General features: G+C 52.9%; 5 protein-coding genes across 5 annotated transcripts; 2 read left to right on the top strand and 3 right to left on the bottom strand.

Annotated features, from left to right (window-relative positions):
- Window positions 1–649: 649 nt before the first annotated feature.
- On the bottom strand, window positions 650–2,280 carry CH63R_06465 (Cytochrome P450; the record flags this gene model as incomplete). The annotated part of the gene is made up of 2 exons (XM_018301440.1): window positions 650–1,003; window positions 1,075–2,280. The coding sequence occupies 2 exons, from the start codon at window positions 2,278–2,280 to the stop codon at window positions 650–652; spliced, it is 1,560 nt and encodes a 519-aa protein (XP_018159290.1).
- A 428-nt stretch (window positions 2,281–2,708) lies between these two features.
- On the top strand, window positions 2,709–5,105 carry CH63R_06464 (Polyprenyl synthetase; the record flags this gene model as incomplete). The annotated part of the gene is made up of 3 exons (XM_018301439.1): window positions 2,709–3,033; window positions 3,121–3,152; window positions 3,228–5,105. The coding sequence occupies 3 exons, from the start codon at window positions 2,709–2,711 to the stop codon at window positions 5,103–5,105; spliced, it is 2,235 nt and encodes a 744-aa protein (XP_018159289.1).
- A 285-nt stretch (window positions 5,106–5,390) lies between these two features.
- On the bottom strand, window positions 5,391–7,214 carry CH63R_06463 (Major facilitator superfamily transporter; the record flags this gene model as incomplete). Its single annotated transcript, XM_018301438.1, is given in 6 exon segments — window positions 5,391–5,776; window positions 5,782–5,861; window positions 5,921–6,339; window positions 6,421–6,840; window positions 6,900–6,924; window positions 7,024–7,214. Coding segments are annotated over 6 exon segments (1,521 nt in total).
- A 2,556-nt stretch (window positions 7,215–9,770) lies between these two features.
- On the bottom strand, window positions 9,771–11,427 carry CH63R_06462 (Aminotransferase class I and II; the record flags this gene model as incomplete). The annotated part of the gene is made up of 4 exons (XM_018301437.1): window positions 9,771–9,965; window positions 10,036–10,336; window positions 10,399–10,478; window positions 10,546–11,427. The coding sequence occupies 4 exons, from the start codon at window positions 11,425–11,427 to the stop codon at window positions 9,771–9,773; spliced, it is 1,458 nt and encodes a 485-aa protein (XP_018159287.1).
- A 3,430-nt stretch (window positions 11,428–14,857) lies between these two features.
- Window positions 14,858–16,666, top strand: CH63R_06461 (Cytochrome P450; the record flags this gene model as incomplete). The annotated part of the gene is made up of 5 exons (XM_018301436.1): window positions 14,858–15,220; window positions 15,281–15,371; window positions 15,441–15,509; window positions 15,578–16,177; window positions 16,233–16,666. 5 exons carry the CDS (start codon window positions 14,858–14,860, stop codon window positions 16,664–16,666), a joined length of 1,557 nt encoding a protein of 518 aa, XP_018159286.1.
- Between the last annotated feature and the right edge of the window lie 1,188 nt (window positions 16,667–17,854).

Genomic DNA, 17,854 nt, shown 5'->3' with positions numbered 1-17,854 from the left:
ACGATGCATTTTCTCCCACCGCGCGTCAATCTTTTGCCAAACAGATACCCAAGGCTCTAGAAGTCAGTTCGTCAGATCAACTACCTGTCTTAAGATTTCTCTTTTTTTCACGAGGTGATCTGAAGCGTGCTCCAAATCAGGCCCTGGGAATATGGTGGCTAGTGATGGTTGAGGACCAAGGTAAAGAATGTCTCCGTGTGTTGATGTTTGCTAATCGTACAGTCTCACATGATAATCCTGCTCCCCCACACGCGTCTTGTGCGTGCTCTCTCCGGTTCTAGCCACCGTTTACAGGGAGGTAAACTTGCTTACTTCCGTCATGCCACTCCCACTCCGTTCCGTCATCAATTTAAACCCGCGCCAAATCCTGTTCCATACTCGAACTAATACTGATATCAATATTCCTCTTCCTTTTCTCTCCGTTTACCCATTATCTTATATTATCCATTTTCTTTCAACCTTCCCCCTTTTTGCCAGATGCTCTTGACGGATCAGGAAGATGTACCACACAACGAGCCCGGAACCGACGTGTCCTGCCCATAGTCACACCCAATACCTTTTCTAATTCCTGCCTTCAGCTGCCTGGACACGCACCAATTCTATCCAACGACTGGCTTTCGGACCTGCCCAGCACCCCCCTCACCAGCGGTTAATGGGTCGCCCTCCTCAAACTCACCAGCAGCGGACCCCGCCGTGCAAGAACATAGAGGCCCTGATCATCCCAGTTCCGACTCGACTCGTCGAGCTCCATGTCGAACTCCCAGAGCAGCTTGGCGAGAAAGGTCTGGGTGGTGAGATGGGCTAGATTTCTTGCAATGCACTTCCTAGGGCCGTAGCCAAACGGGTTGAAAGCATCGCGGTCGTCACTCTCGAACTCGGCTGGTCTGGGATCAAGCCAACGCTCGGGCCGATAAGAGTCGGCGTCGTGGAAGTTGGAGGCCGATCGAGAGGCTGCGAACTGGTTGACGCCGACGATGGTGTCTCCTCGGACGAACTTGCCGCACTGTGGGGTTTTGGTTAGATACACAGGTGAAAAGAAAGAGAGAGAGAGTGACGAGGAGGAGAGAGACGTACGATCCAACCTCCAGATTTTGGGACTTGGCGAGTGAGAGTTCCGGGGATGGTTGGACGTCTGCGCAGCGTCTCCCGGAAGCAAGCGAGCAGGTAGGGCAGGTTCTGAACATCCTGAGCCGTGATTTCATCCGAAGACTTGAAGGCCTCGCGGATCTCTTTTACGGCTTCGGCATATGCGTAGGGCGTCGTCAACAAGTGGTAGATGGTGCTGATGATGGAGGACGGCATGGCCTCTGGGGTTCCGAGGATCAAGTGCACACAGTTGATCCAGACCTTGTCATCTTGCAAGCCCTCACTCTTTGCCCTGCTCATCAGGTAAGAAGCAAAGTCACCAGAGTTGTCACCGCCTGCATGCTTCTCGTCGGCCATTCGCTTGAGGACCATGTCGTGGACGTCCTTGACCGGCAACACGCAGTCGTAGCCCGTGAATCCCGGCATGCCCTCGATGGCGTTGACCAGGATCTTGGGGCTTCGGCGAAACTGCAGGTAATAGCACTGCACCCAATCGAAAAGCCTCTTGAAGAGCGCCAACGAGGGGTGAACGGTGCCCTGCGACATGATGGCGTTGAGGTCGCGTCCCACCGTGAGTTGTCCGCCGAGATCGAAGAGCGCATTCTCGGTCCACGCGCTAATGTCGACCACGGCCGAACTGCCATCAACCGAGACTGAGGGCGACGCAAGATGGGCATTGAGGCCCTCTATCATCCTGTCAATGCATCCCGTGATAATGTGGCCTCGCTCGACCAAGGCCTGATGCGAGAAGGCATAGGCAAGCGTCCGCTTCTGCGGCCTGTGCTCGTCGCCGTCGGAATCAATCAGCGCCTTGTGTTCGGCAAAGACAGCTGAGTACAAGATGGGGTCCTTGTTGAAGAGCGTGGTCTCGCCGTTGGCCTGCTTGTTACGCCCGTAGATGTCCCTAAAGGCCTGGGCGCAGTTGTATGTCAACTCATCGGGGGCAATCCGCACCACGGGCCCGTACTTGGCGTGCAGGCGCTTCAGGTCGTAGGGGATTTGGCCCTGGGTGTAGCGGATGATGTAGGGAAACCTCGAGGCTCGCCACAGGAGAGGTCCCGGGTAGGAGCGAAGCGGGTGGAAGAAGAGGTTGTATGTCGCCTTGAATACCACGGCCAGAACAATGATTGCCACTGTCCAGACTGCCATGGGCTGCGACGCCAGCCGCTCGCTCAGAAGCCCGAGGACTATCATGGTGAGCTATGTTGTCGATGTCTGTACAGATTTCAGAAATGCCCGTCGACCTGGTTACAACCACGTATAGTTACAGAATGAAAGCCATTGCTTGAACCATGGCCTGCAACTAGTATTATTTGCCCTCTTCCCACATTCCGATCTCAGAAAACTCACTGAACCAGCCCCATGGTTTACGAGTCACGGTGGTTCTACCGGTGGAGACGCGCAATCTCGGGCGTCCCGAAGCTCTGTGGCCGTATTAATGCTCGGGACATTTCAGTGCAGCTCCTCATTTCTAAAGCTTGAGCTTCTAGGGACATGTCGATCAAAACCTAAATGCCTCCAAGAGACTTCTAAACCACCATGTCTCCAACTTCGCCCGTGATCTTTGACATTTTTCGTGGTATGAGCCTCACGACATCTTGTTTGTCCCTCAACCACTCGCCATGGCTTCAACAATCAATAACTACCAAGACTGCGGGCCCATGCGGTACAAGTCCTCAATTCCGGTGCCTGCATCTCTGTACGAGAACACTGCCTACCCTTCTAAGTTCCGCCCGAGAATTAGCAAACACGTGGACGTGGCCGACAAGGCGTGCTGGGAAGCGTGCGACGACTTTGAAAACGCGACTGGGTTGAAGTTGAAGGCCGACAGCGTTGGATGCATCAACCCCATCGGCGGCAACGTCAACGCATTGTGGTTTCCAGAGGCCATACCAGAGAGACTCCATATCATTTCCTATCTGTCTGAACTTCTCTTCCGACACGACGGTGAGTCTTTGTGTTCCTGAGGGGTCCAAGTTTCTCTCGACTTGCTTCCGAGGTCCGCTAATCTGACCTGGACAATGCTGCATGCAGACCTTACCGACGATGCTATAACACCAGAGCAGGTACGCCGAAAATCAAGACTCGCTGAATGTCCTCTTCGCTGTCCGAATGCTAAATATTTGTCTGCTTTTTCCCAGTTCGATGAGGTCCACGGACCACTAGCGCGATTCCTCGGTTCTGAGTCGAAGCAAAGCGATCACACCACCAAGCACAACGCAATGAACACGATGCAGGCTCGCGTCGCCATCGAGGCGCTCGAACAGGACGAACGACTGGGCAAGCTCGTCATCGAGAAGTGGAAGGGCATCGTGAGTGTTCGCGGGCAGGACGCCTTCATGGAACACAAGACATTGGACTCGTACATGCACGTGCGGCACTACGATGCCGGAGCCTACTCGGTTTGGTCGCAAATCCTATTTTGCTGCGACATGAGCCTCACCGACGAGGAGCTCACAGGTCTGGAGCCCCTCACCTGGCTGGCTTTTACGCAGATGATCCTGTGGCATGATTACTGTTCGTGGGATAAAGAAGCAGCCACGTACCTGGAGCGCGAAGAAGGCGGATCCAACATGAGCGCCGTGCAGGTCTACATGGCCATGTACGGCCTCGACCAGTATGCCGCCAAGGACTTCTTGCTGTCGGAGATCGGGAGAATCGAGGACGAGTACTGCGAGAGGAAGGCGATCTACATGGCCGAGTGCTCGCCAGCACACCACATCACACACTACATCGGTCTGATTGAGTTGTGCATGGCCGGGAACACGCTGTGGCACCTGTCCTCGCGCCGATACGACCCAGCAGCTCCGCTTCCCAGACGAGAAGACATTGGCAAGGTGAACCGAGGCCCGCTTGATGTTTTCGAGGTCAGCAAGCCTGTAGATAGCTCAGAGTCGGACGGCATTCTCACTCCGGTCTCAAGCCGTCTCGGCACAAAAAGACTCAGGCCATTCTGGAACAACCAACGGACCGAGTATACCACCATGACGCCCACCGAGACCAGTTCCGACCACAAGAAGAAGAAGAAGGCCAAGGCATCACACGAGACTCGGGCGGATCTGCTGACCGTCTCGCCCTGCGCTTGGCCTGCCGAGCCGGACGAGAAGGACATTCTGGCGGCTTACCTTTACACGGCGGCAAGACCTGCAAGTGGCGCCCGCGACAAGCTGATGGACGCGCTTGACAACTGGTACCGCGTTCCTCCTAACGCCCTAGCCACAATCCGCACCATCGTTCGAATCATGCACAACGCCAGTCTGATGCTCGACGACGTTCACGACAACTCGCCCATGAGGAGGGGCAGTCCGAGCGCCCACGTCGTCTTCGGCACGGCCCAGACCACAAACTCGGCGAGCTATCTCATGATCAAGTGCGTGGACCTGGCACGGCGGCTGGGCGAAGACACCTTGTCGTGCCTCTTGTCCGAGCTCGGCCAGCTGCACCTCGGCCAGAGTCACGACCTGGCATGGACCTTCCATTGCAGGGCGCCCTCATTACCCGAGTACTACAGCCATCTCGAGCAGAAGACCGGCGGGCTCTTCCGCATGGCCTCCCGCATGATGCGCGCTTCGGCGACCCAGAACAAGCATCTCGACGCCTGCAAACTGATGAGCCTTCTCGGCAGGCTCTATCAGCTGCGCGACGACTATCAAGATATCACGTCGGAGTCCCTCTCAACATACGACGACCTGGACGAGGGGAGCTTCACTCTGCCGCTGATCCACGCCCTTCAGCGCGAGGACGAACGAGGCGACGTCCAGCTGCACAGCATTCTTCAATCCGCACGGGCAGCGCGCTCTGCCTCGGCATCTTCGAATAATGATGGGAAATTGTCGCTCGAGACGAAACTGCTGGTTCGTGAGATGTTGGAGGAGGCAGGCAGCCTGGAATATACGAGGGTGGTGATCCGGGGCTTGTATAACGAGACAAGAGCCATGTTGACCGAGATAGAGAACGAAGCTGGGTCGGGTGGCAAGAATTGGATGTTGCGGTTGCTGACTTTCCAGTTAAAAGTATAAGACCGAAACAAATGCCCTTCTAGAAAGCTTATTACCTAATTATATTACCATAAAAGGCGTTCCCATAGTTAGTGTTAAATTTGCTATTGACGTTAAAACGTAGACCAGGGCGGGATTTTAAGCACCGAAGGAGTCCTGTGAGAATGATACAACGCGTTGAAATTGCATACAGAAGAGCAGGTTCTCTAAACTTTTTTGTTGTCGCGTTCGTCTAACTCTGTTGTTCTTTTGATCATGGATGCCAACGGTACCCAGGTCTGCTCAAACAGAGAGCCGCCGCCAGCGTTAGTACGCATAAAACAACACACTTTCGTTCTCGGACCGCCTGATCTTCTTGTTCTCGCGCATCAGCCAGAAGCGCATCGCCCAAGCCCCCAAGGCGGTCGCGATGCTGAGTGCCGCGCTGGAAGACATGGCCATGACGTAACGCGGCTCGTCGGACTTGGGCCACATATAGGGAGTCCAGATGAAGGACGCCACGGCGATGCAGTTGACGATGGCCAGGGACGAGGCCTTCTTCTCCTTCGTCTGGGAGCACGTGGCAGACACCCAACCGAGGATGATGGAGTTGACTGCGTAAGTCCCGACGCTGAAGACTACCATGGCGACTGGGGAGGGCGGGGTGTCGTCAGCGGGTGCGGGCTCGACGTGTTCTTGGGGATGGAGACTAGCTTACAGTATCTAGCGCCTGTGTTCAATGTGGCACAGCCTAGGACGAATCCAAAAACCGCGACGGATTTGGCGATGGTGATATGCCTTTGCAGGGGTGTCAGTTGGTGATCTGACAAGCTATTATGTGCCGAACTACTACTCACCACGTCCTCTCGTTGAATCTTCCAGAAGACCAAGACCACGCAATGGAAATCACCCCCGCAATGAGGTACGGAGGACACGTCAGAACGAGAGTGATGGTCTCGTTGAAGCCCAAGGTCTCGACGGCAGTGGGGAAGAAGTTCTTGAAGCCGTTCGCCCCGAGGTGGCAGTGCTGCATCAACGTGAACAGCCAGACCTTGGGGTCTTTGGCAGCCTCGAGAAGCCCGGACCAGGTTGTTGTTTGGCCTGTGTTCCCCACGGTGTCCCGCAAGATGCGTTCGTTGGCCAGGATGCGCTCTTCGGGGGTGAGCCAGCGGGTCGTGAGAGGCTCGTCGGGCAGGACGAAGTAGGCCACGATGGCGAGGATGAAGGTGACGACGCCTTGTATTATGAAGAGCCATCTCCATCCGGCGATTCCAGCCTGCGTCCCGAGTCAGAGACTTTCTTTCGGAGGGAACTGAGTGGGTTTGTGGTGGTGACGGGGAACTCGGATGTTATGCACCATGCCATGCATTTGGAAGATGCCCAAGGCAATTAGACCCGCAAAGGCGGTTGCTAGGATGTTGCCAGTGTAGAGGATCGAGATTCGCGTTGCCAGCTCTTTGCGGGTGTAGAAGGTGGCGAGGACGTAGAGCGCGCCGGGGTAGTACGGAGCCTCGGTGATGCCAAGGAAGAAACGGGTGAGCAGAAGGCCTGTGTAATTGTGGCTGACGGCGGTGAGGGCGCTGATGATGGCCCAGATAGCCATGCAGGAACTCATCCACAGGCTGGGTCGGACGCGGGTCACAACCATGTTGGCGGGGATGCCGACAATGACGTAGCCGACGAAGAGGATGGAGACGCAGGTCTGGTATTCCGTGGACGAGAGGTTGAGGTCTTCTTCGAGGGTGTTTAGTCTAGCGAGTGCAATGGCATTGCGGTCCTTAGTTCCAAACGTTAGCCAGAGCCAGCATGAAAACCCGGGTCTCTAGACACTCTTACCAGGTAGTTGAGCCAGTACATGCCCCTATCGCCACATAATCAGCATTTATGCCGAAGTAATTTCCCTGTAAGAGGGATTCTCTCTTGTAGTAAAGAATACACAGCGTGGGACACGTCTACATACCACAGAATGGGCATAATCATCCAATCAAGGCGTCGCACCAAAGCGATCTCGGCCGGGTCACTCTTTGCGTGCGCTCCTGAATAGTCACGAGCCTCCGGGGATACCTTCAGAGCCACCTCCACATCATCTGGTACAAAGACAGGCTCCTTGTTCTTTTCTACTTGCTTTTGATCTTTAGAAGATTCCATCATGTGTCAGTAGGCAACCTTGCCTCGGTTTGCTTGGATGGGTGGAAGACGGCAAATGCGAGGAGTCGAGACCGAAGCCAGCGGGGTGATGTTGAGAGCGACGTCGAGAGTTCTTTGAGCGGCTGGCCGCTTATAAGCACTTCGGTCTTCTTTCCGTCGGAAAAGGACCACGAGACCAATTTCGACTGCTCCGTCTCATTCTGACCGGAATCACATCTGCAGACCGATGATTTTTATTGACAGAAAGACCAGCCTTCCCCGCACCGCCAAGCAGGCTTGTCCAAGGCGACGTGGTGATGGCGTCTCTTGGTACCAATCCTTGGCTTTTGCTTGTCGCGATCCCCGTGGCGTGGGCGAACACGGAAACATCGCTGAGTGGTGAGATGAGCTTCCGGTGTGCTGGGCAAGGTCTTGGCGGGACAGGGTGACGGCTGGGCATCGCGTGGGGGAATCGAGCGCGGAGGAAACACGGTTCAACGGCCGCAGTTTTGATGACGCCATTTTTCAAGCTGCAATAGTGCCGAGAGAGCATTGGGCCAGGTGAAAAGGAGGATGGGGACTCTATGTTGGGCGGTGAATGCGATGAGGGAGAGGTAGGGAGATGGTGTCGGGTTAAGGTTGAGAGTTGTCGAAACCTTACCCAACAAAAGAGAAATTAGATAATTATAATTGGTCTTGAGTTTCGGGGATGATCTAAATCGCCTAGTATCATAAACATCAAGCTTCACAACTATCACAAAAGCCTTCATCTCGAAAGCCGCAAAGAATTAGCCGGAAACGCTGGCATCTGAGTGATGTTCGAGGCGTATGCCACTTTGCTAAATCGAAGGCATGAGACTCGCCGTTGTTTTGACGTTGCAACAGGAGATTTTATTCTAGTTGTGATTTTATTTGTCAACAACTACGTAGCACCATCTCCATGGTTGTTTCGCGCCACAAGAAACGAGGATCGTGCTTTCGACGTGAAGTCTAACAAGATACTTGATTCTTATATTGAAGTAAACATAAAACCTCTGCTCGCCAGGCTGGTACCATTCATGGATAAAACTCCATTCTCAATCCCCTTTTGACTTTCAAAAAGATCTTTTCTCCTAACGCCAGCGATGACAAAGGCCTGAAGATAAGTCGGCTCTTTCCTGTGACTGGTGCTGATGTGCCCATCCAGTCAATCCTAGTCGAGTGCCTTCGTCTCTTTCTTTCAAAATGGTTGGCACGGGGGGCTGGCAACTGCGCATCTCTTGCCTGTCGTCGAAGTGTCGTCGGCTTTGAAACTGCGCATTAGCTACTGCGCGTTGAAAAAGAGTTGGGAGCAGCACGGCACCGGCGGAAGGGCACATACTCTTACAAAACAAAGGCGTGACACCGCCTACACATCTAATACAGTCGGCGTCATTCCTACATTCGCCTGCGTAATCGTACTGTCAGCAAGACTGTTGTGGAATAAATTTGGACATGGGCAACGGAACGTCAAGGTACATACCTCCCTGGCCGCGCTGCGCAACGGCAACCGAGAGTAGGAATGACAACAAGCTGAGGATTGCAGGGAGACGCATGATGGCGATGTTTTGAGGTTTGAATTGGTAGAATGATGTAATGCAGAGATGGACTGGGACGATGATACTTGGCAGCCCTCGCCGCCCCATGGTATTTATACAGCTACGTTACTGGAGAGTTACACGCTGATTCGTGATACGAAGCACGCCGAACTGTTGTTTTGAGGAGAGTAAAGATATCTCGGGTCAACATGAATCATCGCCGGTCTATCCCTGCAAAGGGCAAAGGGTGCCCATCCTGGGCGTCGGATATGCGACGCTCGCACTAGAGCGAGAGTCATAGTAACATACAAGTAAAACACGAACTCCGCAACCCGAGTCAAGTCTTCCAGAAGTCGGATATGCGACGCGCGCACTAGAACGAGCGTTATAGTAACATGCAGGTAAAACACGAACTCCGCAACTCGAGTCAAGTCTTCCAGGCGTTCGAAGCTGATGGCTGGCGCGGGTTGCAACTTGACAGCTTTGACACTTTGACCGGACAATCTCTTTTCTCTGGTGTCCGTTTGATCTTGATAATGGAGGTAGTGACAGTGGTGAGTTTCAGTAATCGTGTTTTCATTTTTTTATTTTTTTTATTTTTTAGCCATGATGGCCTTGGCACACAGAGCATCAAAGGGGATTCGTCTACGTTGATTCTTCTACGACTATTTTTGTACCAAAGATACCCAGACACGCCCAGCCAAGTCCCCAAGTACGTTCCACTTCTAGGGCAGGTGCGACTTATTTAAAGTTATCCTGAACGTTGATCACACGTTTCGGCCCTCAGGTTCGAGATCGACGCGAAACAGGACGAACCCGAAAGATGGGACAAATCCTAGACAAAAGAATACCCGGCGACTCGGTCAGGACCATCGATCCACCAGCCAGTTCCACCAATCGCTGAAACCATCAAAACGCGAAAGGTGGGGCAATGCGCCATGCACATCGGCTGGCAGAACTCACGCTTGATTCAAGCGATGAGTTGCCGCTAGGCCGGCCGGCCGACCTTGCAGCCATCTCTTTCTTACACAGCCAGGAAATGGGCCATCGCTTTTGGTGGCGGAAAATACAGTTCCGGGGCCTGGGTGAAAGGTTCATGGTGCTCTTGGCCGTCGAGCAACCTCAGGCAGTGCAGGAGTCTCTGGAGGCCCAGCTTGAAACTCTCCTTCTCGCCGCCAAAGTTGAGCCGGAACCAGCCGGTCCGTTGGGAGAAGAGTGCCTGTGTCACATTTCGAGGTCAGCGGGACTGCTCTTGTTGTAATTGGTGCCCCGTCTCGGTCAAAACGCACCTGGCCGGGCTCGAGGAAGACGCGCTGCTTCATCAAGTACTCGAGGAAAGCCAAGTCGCCCCCCTTGCCGTGCTTCTGGAGGTACAGCTCCACCCACTTGAACAGGTCAACGAAGACGAAGAAGCCAGCTTCTGGCTTGACGTGTGGGATCTCATAGTTATCGAGTGTCTCCTCGACCATCTTTCGTCTCTTGTCCAGGCGGCGGCGGAATGACGGTAGGTAGTGGTTCCTCAGGTACTTTGTGTCAGACAACAGAGTCGCTGCCACTGTTGCACTGAAGGACGACACCTGCCCAAACATGCTGAATTTCGTCAGTCGTGAGTTCGGAAACGAGGCTCTCGCAGTTCAAGAGTCGCAACTCACGTTAACGCCCTCATCGCCTCGTAAACCTGCGAATTGTACGTTGCCAGAAAGCCGACCCTGAGATCACTGAGACCGAAATCCTGCAATGGAGTAGTTAGTACATGCCAGAGGGTGAGTTTGGGATACAGTAATGGTTCCCCCGCTGACCTTGCTTAGACCCCAGAGGACATGGACGTTTCTGAAGTTGACGTCAAGACCGAGGCTCAAGACGCTTGAAAAGCGATCCCCAGCGCTGATTGCGTATATCTCATCAACGATCAGATGAATCTTGTGCCTTGCGCAAAGCTGCGACACTTGCAGCAGCACGTGGGCGGCGTAACATCGGCCCAGCGGGTTGTCGGGGTTGACCAGGACGATGCCTCCGACTCTGCCTTTCCGGCTCAGCTCGTCCTCTATCGCGACCTCAAGACGCCTGACCACTTCTGGGGTCTGGACGGGGCTGTCATCTTGTGGTGGGGGGCCCCAGAACCGCTCTTCGTGGATGTCGTCACATGGTACTTCGACGACACGTACGCCGTTCCTTGTCCAGACGTCCTGGGCAAACATGCCGTAACTGGGTGTGGGGATGAGGATTGTGTCTCCTTCATTGGTGATGTTGTAGATGAGGCTGTCCAGTATTGTCGTCACACCGTTCGCCGCCAGAATGTTGTCGCTGGTAAGTGGGAGGCGGACTCGAAAGTGTTCGTTCATAAAATCAGCAGCGACTTTCGGTAGGCTTGGGTGGTCCTGTTGATCTTTACAGCCAGGAGCTCGACAGAAGTCAGTCCATCTGAGGAGGGAATGGGACCAATGTGATGGATACTCACTGCTCTTCAGCTGGCCTTTCTTGATGTTCCGTTTTGTCCACCCGGACAGGTCATCAAGCATTAGGTCGTTGACAGCAGATCCGAGGTCGATTATGCCTTTGGGGTTCTTTTCGAGGTCGTAAGGGTTTTCTTCCAATCTCTTCCTAAGGTCGGTCATCATGTCTGACCGGATGCCCTTCTGACCTCGGCGAGATGGCGGCAGGGCGTTTTCGATGGGCATCATGGCTGGGTGCTAGCGATCTTTGGACAATCACTGTGATAGTAGGATCCGATGATTGAATGTGCTCTACATAGGTCTACCAGAACAGCTCACCTGAGCGTTTATATCTTGGCCTCCGAAGACATTATTAGTGTTGGCTCCGAACAAGGCACGAGTTGCTCGGGCCAGGATGATGTGGGGCCCAGACGAGCTGTGCGGTCCCGCCGTTACCTTGCGATTCGTCGACTTCATTTGCGTTGCGTAGGCCTCGAGATTTCCTAAACGGGTAAGCAATTACGACTGCGCTAACGCCAGTCTATGGCAACCTAATTTTTGCATCACTAAGGGGACGTGCAGGAGAGGCCTCGTCCTATTCGCCAATGCCCAGATGATGAACATGTAGAAAAAATGCGTGGCATGATTTCCCGGGGCGCTAGCCTGTTGAGGGGATTTCAAGGCGTGAGTCATCCGGCATCTCTAGTATTGTTTTATTTTTTAGGTCAGAAACTTATCGATTTCATCCGTTGCCGTCAGGCCCAAGTGGGATGCGTAATGAGAACCCCGGTGCTGACGACCCCACAGCATCGCGTGCGTGGCCTACTTAACAATTTATCGACAAGGCACTCTCAAGACGCGTCAGTTCCAGATGACGTGACTGAATCACCGCAGATTTCTTTCAAGGACAGCACAGGATGACGCACGACCACTTGTTCCGTCAGTTCAAACGAACATTCTCAGCATGGTATCTCCTCATCCGCTAGCACCGATTCCAAAACTGTGAGATTCTCCCCCGATCTGTCAATCCTCTAGACTTTTTCTAAAAGAAGACCAAGTACGTGGTTGTCTAAAGCAGCAGAGCATATTAGTAACGAAGTTGATGTCGACGAGATAAACTCAGAGTTGAATAATTTTCCGCCCTGATTCGTTCCGTGTAGCAATAGTCAAGATTGTAAAAGACCGCCCTTTTGAAGCATCTCGTTTACAAACAAGCCTTATTTCATCCTACACTGTTGTCAGAGCCATCCTCGCGCTATCTGCGTGCCATAGCCATTAGCCATTGGGCCCCTTTTGTCTGTACTTACCCCCCTCTTTAATAAATAAATAAAAATTCTACCGACTTCTTCATTATCTGAACAGATAGGTAATTTCTAAATGTTTCCTGTTGTAGGTCTACGCACTCTGAGTCTTGTAGAGACGCTTCCTCTTGAGTAATACAGTGTCACAGAAATACCCTCGTTTATCAGAGCTCCGCGAATCAGTCCCCTCACGTGCCATTTCACGTGGTCAGATGTATATAATCAGACTACATGTCATTCTCTTCACCTTATATAGAATAAGCATCTTTCTCCCCTATTCTCCTATGCCTTACTGTGTGCTCTAACTCGTGACATACAGCTTGCATACATTTAGGACTAGCCTGCGTGCCACAAGCCTAGCAGGGCACGACTAGTAGCCTAAACCTTAAAGGCTTCAGATATTAGAGTAGAGGACTCCTGTAGCGGACCACCTCAGCAAACCCTACAATAGTCCACCCTAGGACACTAATGACCCTCCAGAGTACTGCTAAGGGGATCTTTATAGGTACATGTAGGCCCCTAGTTTCCTAACTAAGGAAAGAAGGAGGCTAGCGATAAATTTAGCTAACTAATAACCCCTATCATTCAGTCGACCTCTTTACTCTGTATAGCGACCCTGAGACTGCGGTCCGTTTATTTGCTCGTCGGGCTATGAGATGGTCGCTGGCCAATGCTATGTACGTAGTGTAGCCAATAATCTACGCATGCCGCGAAAAGGGGCGACACGTCCTTATTGCGAATAGCTTGATTATCAGACAAAGATCCGCTAACAGTATACGGTAGTTCGACTATATTCTGATCAATGATTACCTGTAGTCTGATAGTCGGTCTCCTCTCGAGACGAAGCGGGCGCCCAGTGTCCCGCCAACTTACTTCTCTTCAATCATCGGTAGTTTGCTCACTGAAGTATCTCTTGAGCTGTTCTTAGAGAAGAACGAACGATAATCTAAGTTTGAGACCTTTTTTCTTCCAGATCCAGTCTCCATTCTGCTGCCTGAGTATGTGAAAGGCCTGACAAAATCAGATGATCAATCAGTTGGGTTGCAAGCCGTCAGAAATTGGGGCTCGCGTTGCGTTATTCGCCGGTGCCCTATGGAACCCCGCCGTACCCTTGCGTTTATTTGGCATCTCTTGACTCAGACAGACGAGACGACTGATACTACGCTCGGGATATTATAGCGAAGTCCGTGGTGCCTGAGCCCTGGTGGCAAGTCTTCCCTGTCCTCAGAGGATCATCTTGCTAGCAAAATACCGCACAGTATCATTTACCTGCCATCCATCGGCCGATCCGTCGGCGGTGTCCTTCGTTCAGACCCAAGCACCTCCCTGAATTATGGCCTACGGTCTCGTCAGGTAGCCTTCTTGCTGTGACTTGACCGCGCCATCTAGATCTCTGCGTTCCTCAGGAGTTATCCGATGATACTTCGCATGGGTTGTTAGCGTTTTTTCCCATCTTTCTCCTCGGGCCTGAGAACGTTCTCCCCAACCTCATGCTCGGACTCGCGAGAACTGAGCTTGACTCAAGCATAGCACTCACTTCAACCGCCACATGACTTAAACAAACCGCGTACAGCATAGAAGAGGATTTGTCATGATGCCTTCAAGGACCCACAGCTTTCTGAGCACAATGTACGCTGTAAAGTTGCGAAAGCGAGGGGGAAAAAAACGGGGGTGATGAGCAGCAATGGCAAGTGGTGGACGGGGGCAAGGGCTTGGCAACTATACACGACGCGTGCATTAAACCTGATAATCAAGGAACGCTGATTGGTCGATGTTGGGGTCTAAGTCTCGTAAATCGTGAGTAAAACATGAGCCGGCGGCAGATCGACAAGTTTGCCCCACTTCCGGGAGGTCGCGGCCACCGCATCAAGTCTCCGAGATACGAATACGACTGCCGACATACCACAATCAACGTAAAGCTAGCCTCAACACCTGCCTTACGGATGTGAATTTCCTCCGAAAAGCGTGCATCGAGCGGGGTATACTATTCTCTGGTAAGTTCACTTACGGGTGTGCATGGTACACTCCCCTGTGAGTGGGCTGTATCACGGGCCGTAAACCTACCTGCTGAGTTGTAAGAAGCTTAAGCCTACAACTAGGCGGCGCAGCGTCGTAGTCTGATGGAGTTGGTTTGTGAGGATTACAACCTCTCATATTAGTTAATTCGGACTCAGGCGGGCTTGGCAAAGTCCGTTATGACGAAAACGAAGATCAGAGATGGTATATATGACGGGACATTCGTCCGGGTTGAAGGAAGAAGGCAGTTGAACTCGTGCATCAGCTCAGTATCAATACACATCAGATAAAGATCTAGTCTGCTAGCCGCCAGCACAGCCACCGAACAGAACACTAACAACACCAACAACACCATCTGCGCCATGGCTTCTTATGCGCCCCTCGACCCGGATTTCAGCCCTTACACTATCCCGTCGCCTGCAGAAAAGCCGATTCCTTACCTCATTACAGCGTTTTTGTTTGTAGCCTTGGTCTATGCTGTCGGTGACCATGGCTCAAAGCTCCCGGAAGTCAACCCCCTGAGAGCCTTCGAGTTCACCAACCGACGCCGCATGAACGAGTTCGTCCAGCACAGCAAGGACATAATGTTCAAGGGCAAAGCCGCCTTCGCAGGCAGCTTTTACAAGATGTATTCGGAGTGGGGCGAGGTCGTGGTCTTGCCGCCGCAATTCATCCACGAACTCCGAAGCGAGCCTGCGCTCGACTTTCTGGAGCCTGCCACGGATGTTAGTGGGATTGCAGGATAGAGCACATCGATCTTCTGAACTGACAATGAAGCCTTACAGGACTCGCACGGCTACATCCCTGGTTTTGAACCCTTCAATGGCAACCCTGCAGTCGCAAAGGTCGTCACCAAGTACTTGACCAAGGCTCTCAGTAAGTAGTCTCCCGCCCTTGACAAAGAGAAACCTATCATCGCAATCAATGCTAACTGTGCTTCGACAGCCAAACTTACGAAGCCTCTGTCCGAAGAGGCGACTCTTGTTATCCGTCACGTTTTGACGGACTCGACTGGTATGTTACAGCTCCGGGTTTACCTCCAACATGCTACCGAAAACGCACTGACTCTAGAATTTGCAAAGACTGGCACCAGATCGTTCCCCAGAAAGACATTATACGAATCGTCTCCCGTCTCTCCTCCAGAGTGTTTATGGGCGAGGAACTCTGCCGAGACGAGGAATGGGTCCGCGTATCGGGAGACTACACCGCCGCCGCTTTCTCCGTTGCCAACGAGCTGAACCAGTGGCCACGACGGGTACGTCCTGTCGTTCACTGGTTTCTCCCTTCCTGCTGGCGCGTTCGCGGCCTCCTGGCCGAGTGTCACGAGTCCCTGAAGCCGCATCTCGAGCAGCGGAACGCTCGCAAAATGAAGGCCGTGGCACGCGGAGAAACCAAGGCTGTTTTTGACGACTCCATCGAGTGGTTCGACCAGGAATCCAAGACCAAGCACGATCCAGCCACGGATCAAATTTCGCTGTCGCTGGTTGCGATCCACACGACGAGTGATTTGCTGCAGCAGACTATGCTTGACCTGGCCAGCCATCCGGAGCTGTTCCAGCCGCTACGAGTAGAACTCGTTCGCGTCCTGAGTGCCGAGGGACTCAAAAAGACGGCTCTCTACAACTTGAAGCTCATGGACAGCGTGATCAAGGAGTCGCAGCGGATGAAACCTGTGCTTCTTTGTAAGTTGCTGCCGCTGACAACATTTTCCAATTTTGCTGACTTTTTGAGCAACAGCCACCTGGCGCCGCCTCGTAAAGAAAGATATCGAGTTGTCTAACGGCTTCGTCCTGCGCAGAGGCCAAAAGGTCATCGCTACCAACACCCACATGTGGGACGCCGAGTTCTACGAGAACCCGCTCACCTACGACGGCTACCGCTTCCTGAACATGCGCAGCACCGACGAAGAGAAGCACGCCCATCTGGTCAGCACCAGCGCGAAGCACCCCGCGTTCGGCCACGGCGCGCACGCCTGCCCCGGTCGCTTCTTCGCGGCGAACGAGGTCAAGATCGCGCTTGCTCATCTTCTCTTGAAGTACGAATGGAAGCTCCCTGAGGGTTCGAACTTCAAGCCTATGCCTTATGGGATGTCGTTCCTGCCGGATCCCACTGCGACGTTGTTGATCCGTCGGAGAAAGGAAGAGCTTGATTTGGAATCGTTGGATTGTTAAGTGGCCAACCCGAAAGGGAAATACGTTTATCGCACTCGCTTTTTTGGCGGGAGCGACTGTCGCGTGGACGACGCACTTGATGTTTCCCAGCTCGTTCGTTTCCTAGTCACATGTTCGCATCAAAGGTAGATAGATGGCTTACTTGAACATCACACACAGTTCATATGGTGACTTTCCAACTCCCATTAACTGTATTCACTTGCAACCACGCTTCAGACTTTGAAGTCAGCGCACAACATTATTAGAATGGATACTCTAACACACTCGTTTCCTTAGTCGTCGACATCGCTGTGGACGCACTCGATTCCCAGTCTCTTTTCGTGTTTTGTCGACGGGGATCGATCTAAATGCTGTCAGTAATTGCGCCAGACCCCTCGAAGATCAACGCAGTAACTACATCGTATGGCCCGTGAGAGCAAAATTGGTTGCCACCATGGCTTAGTGGCAGCTACAGTACGGTTTCCTTGGCATAGGTACCTGAACAAGTGCCGATGGCTGCCGTTGCCATCATCTGATGTCACAATGCAGGCACTGTAAGGATAGCTGACGGGGAGACTAAATCGTATCAACCACCCATCTCATATTACCTATGATGCCAAGAAGACCTTGCGTAGGACACATCTAGGACGGCAAGAGCTGCAGGTCGCGTCCCCTGCACATATGGTATGTACAAGGGCCCCCTTCCCCTGTGCGGATATCATGCGGGCTGATCAATGACAAAGCGTTGTGCATGCCTGGCGCCGCCTTATACCCGGAGTTGGACTTGCTTCCGGCCGGCAAGGGCAGAATTTACGAGCTTGAAGTTGGGGACCTGGCAAGACAAAAGGAACTCCGGAAATTAATTGAGCCTTGAAGGTGGAAACAAACGTATGATCACGAAAGCAGAGACTTTGCGATGTGTTCGGCATTGTTCGGCTGTTGGTGGGTGGCTCACTCGGGGGTTGCCTCAAAGCGGCGTTCTGGACAGACTGCAGCCACACTGAACACAATGTCACATCCAATTTCCAGGGCCCCAATAGGTGCTTCATACACCACAGGCTTGAAACTTTTGGCAGTTTCCCAAACGACATAGATCCTCCGAGTCCCGAGGCACTTGGCTAGCACGTCAGTCGGTAAAATTTCTCCGAATAGAGAAGGCGCCCGTCTCTTACAGCCACCACAGGCGCGAAATACCACGCTACCAAGCTA

This window comes from Colletotrichum higginsianum, chromosome 4 (genome assembly GCF_001672515.1).
Source record: "Colletotrichum higginsianum IMI 349063 chromosome 4, whole genome shotgun sequence".
Lineage (NCBI taxonomy): Eukaryota > Fungi > Ascomycota > Sordariomycetes > Glomerellales > Glomerellaceae > Colletotrichum > Colletotrichum higginsianum.
This window is presented reverse-complemented; position numbering and strand designations above follow the sequence as displayed.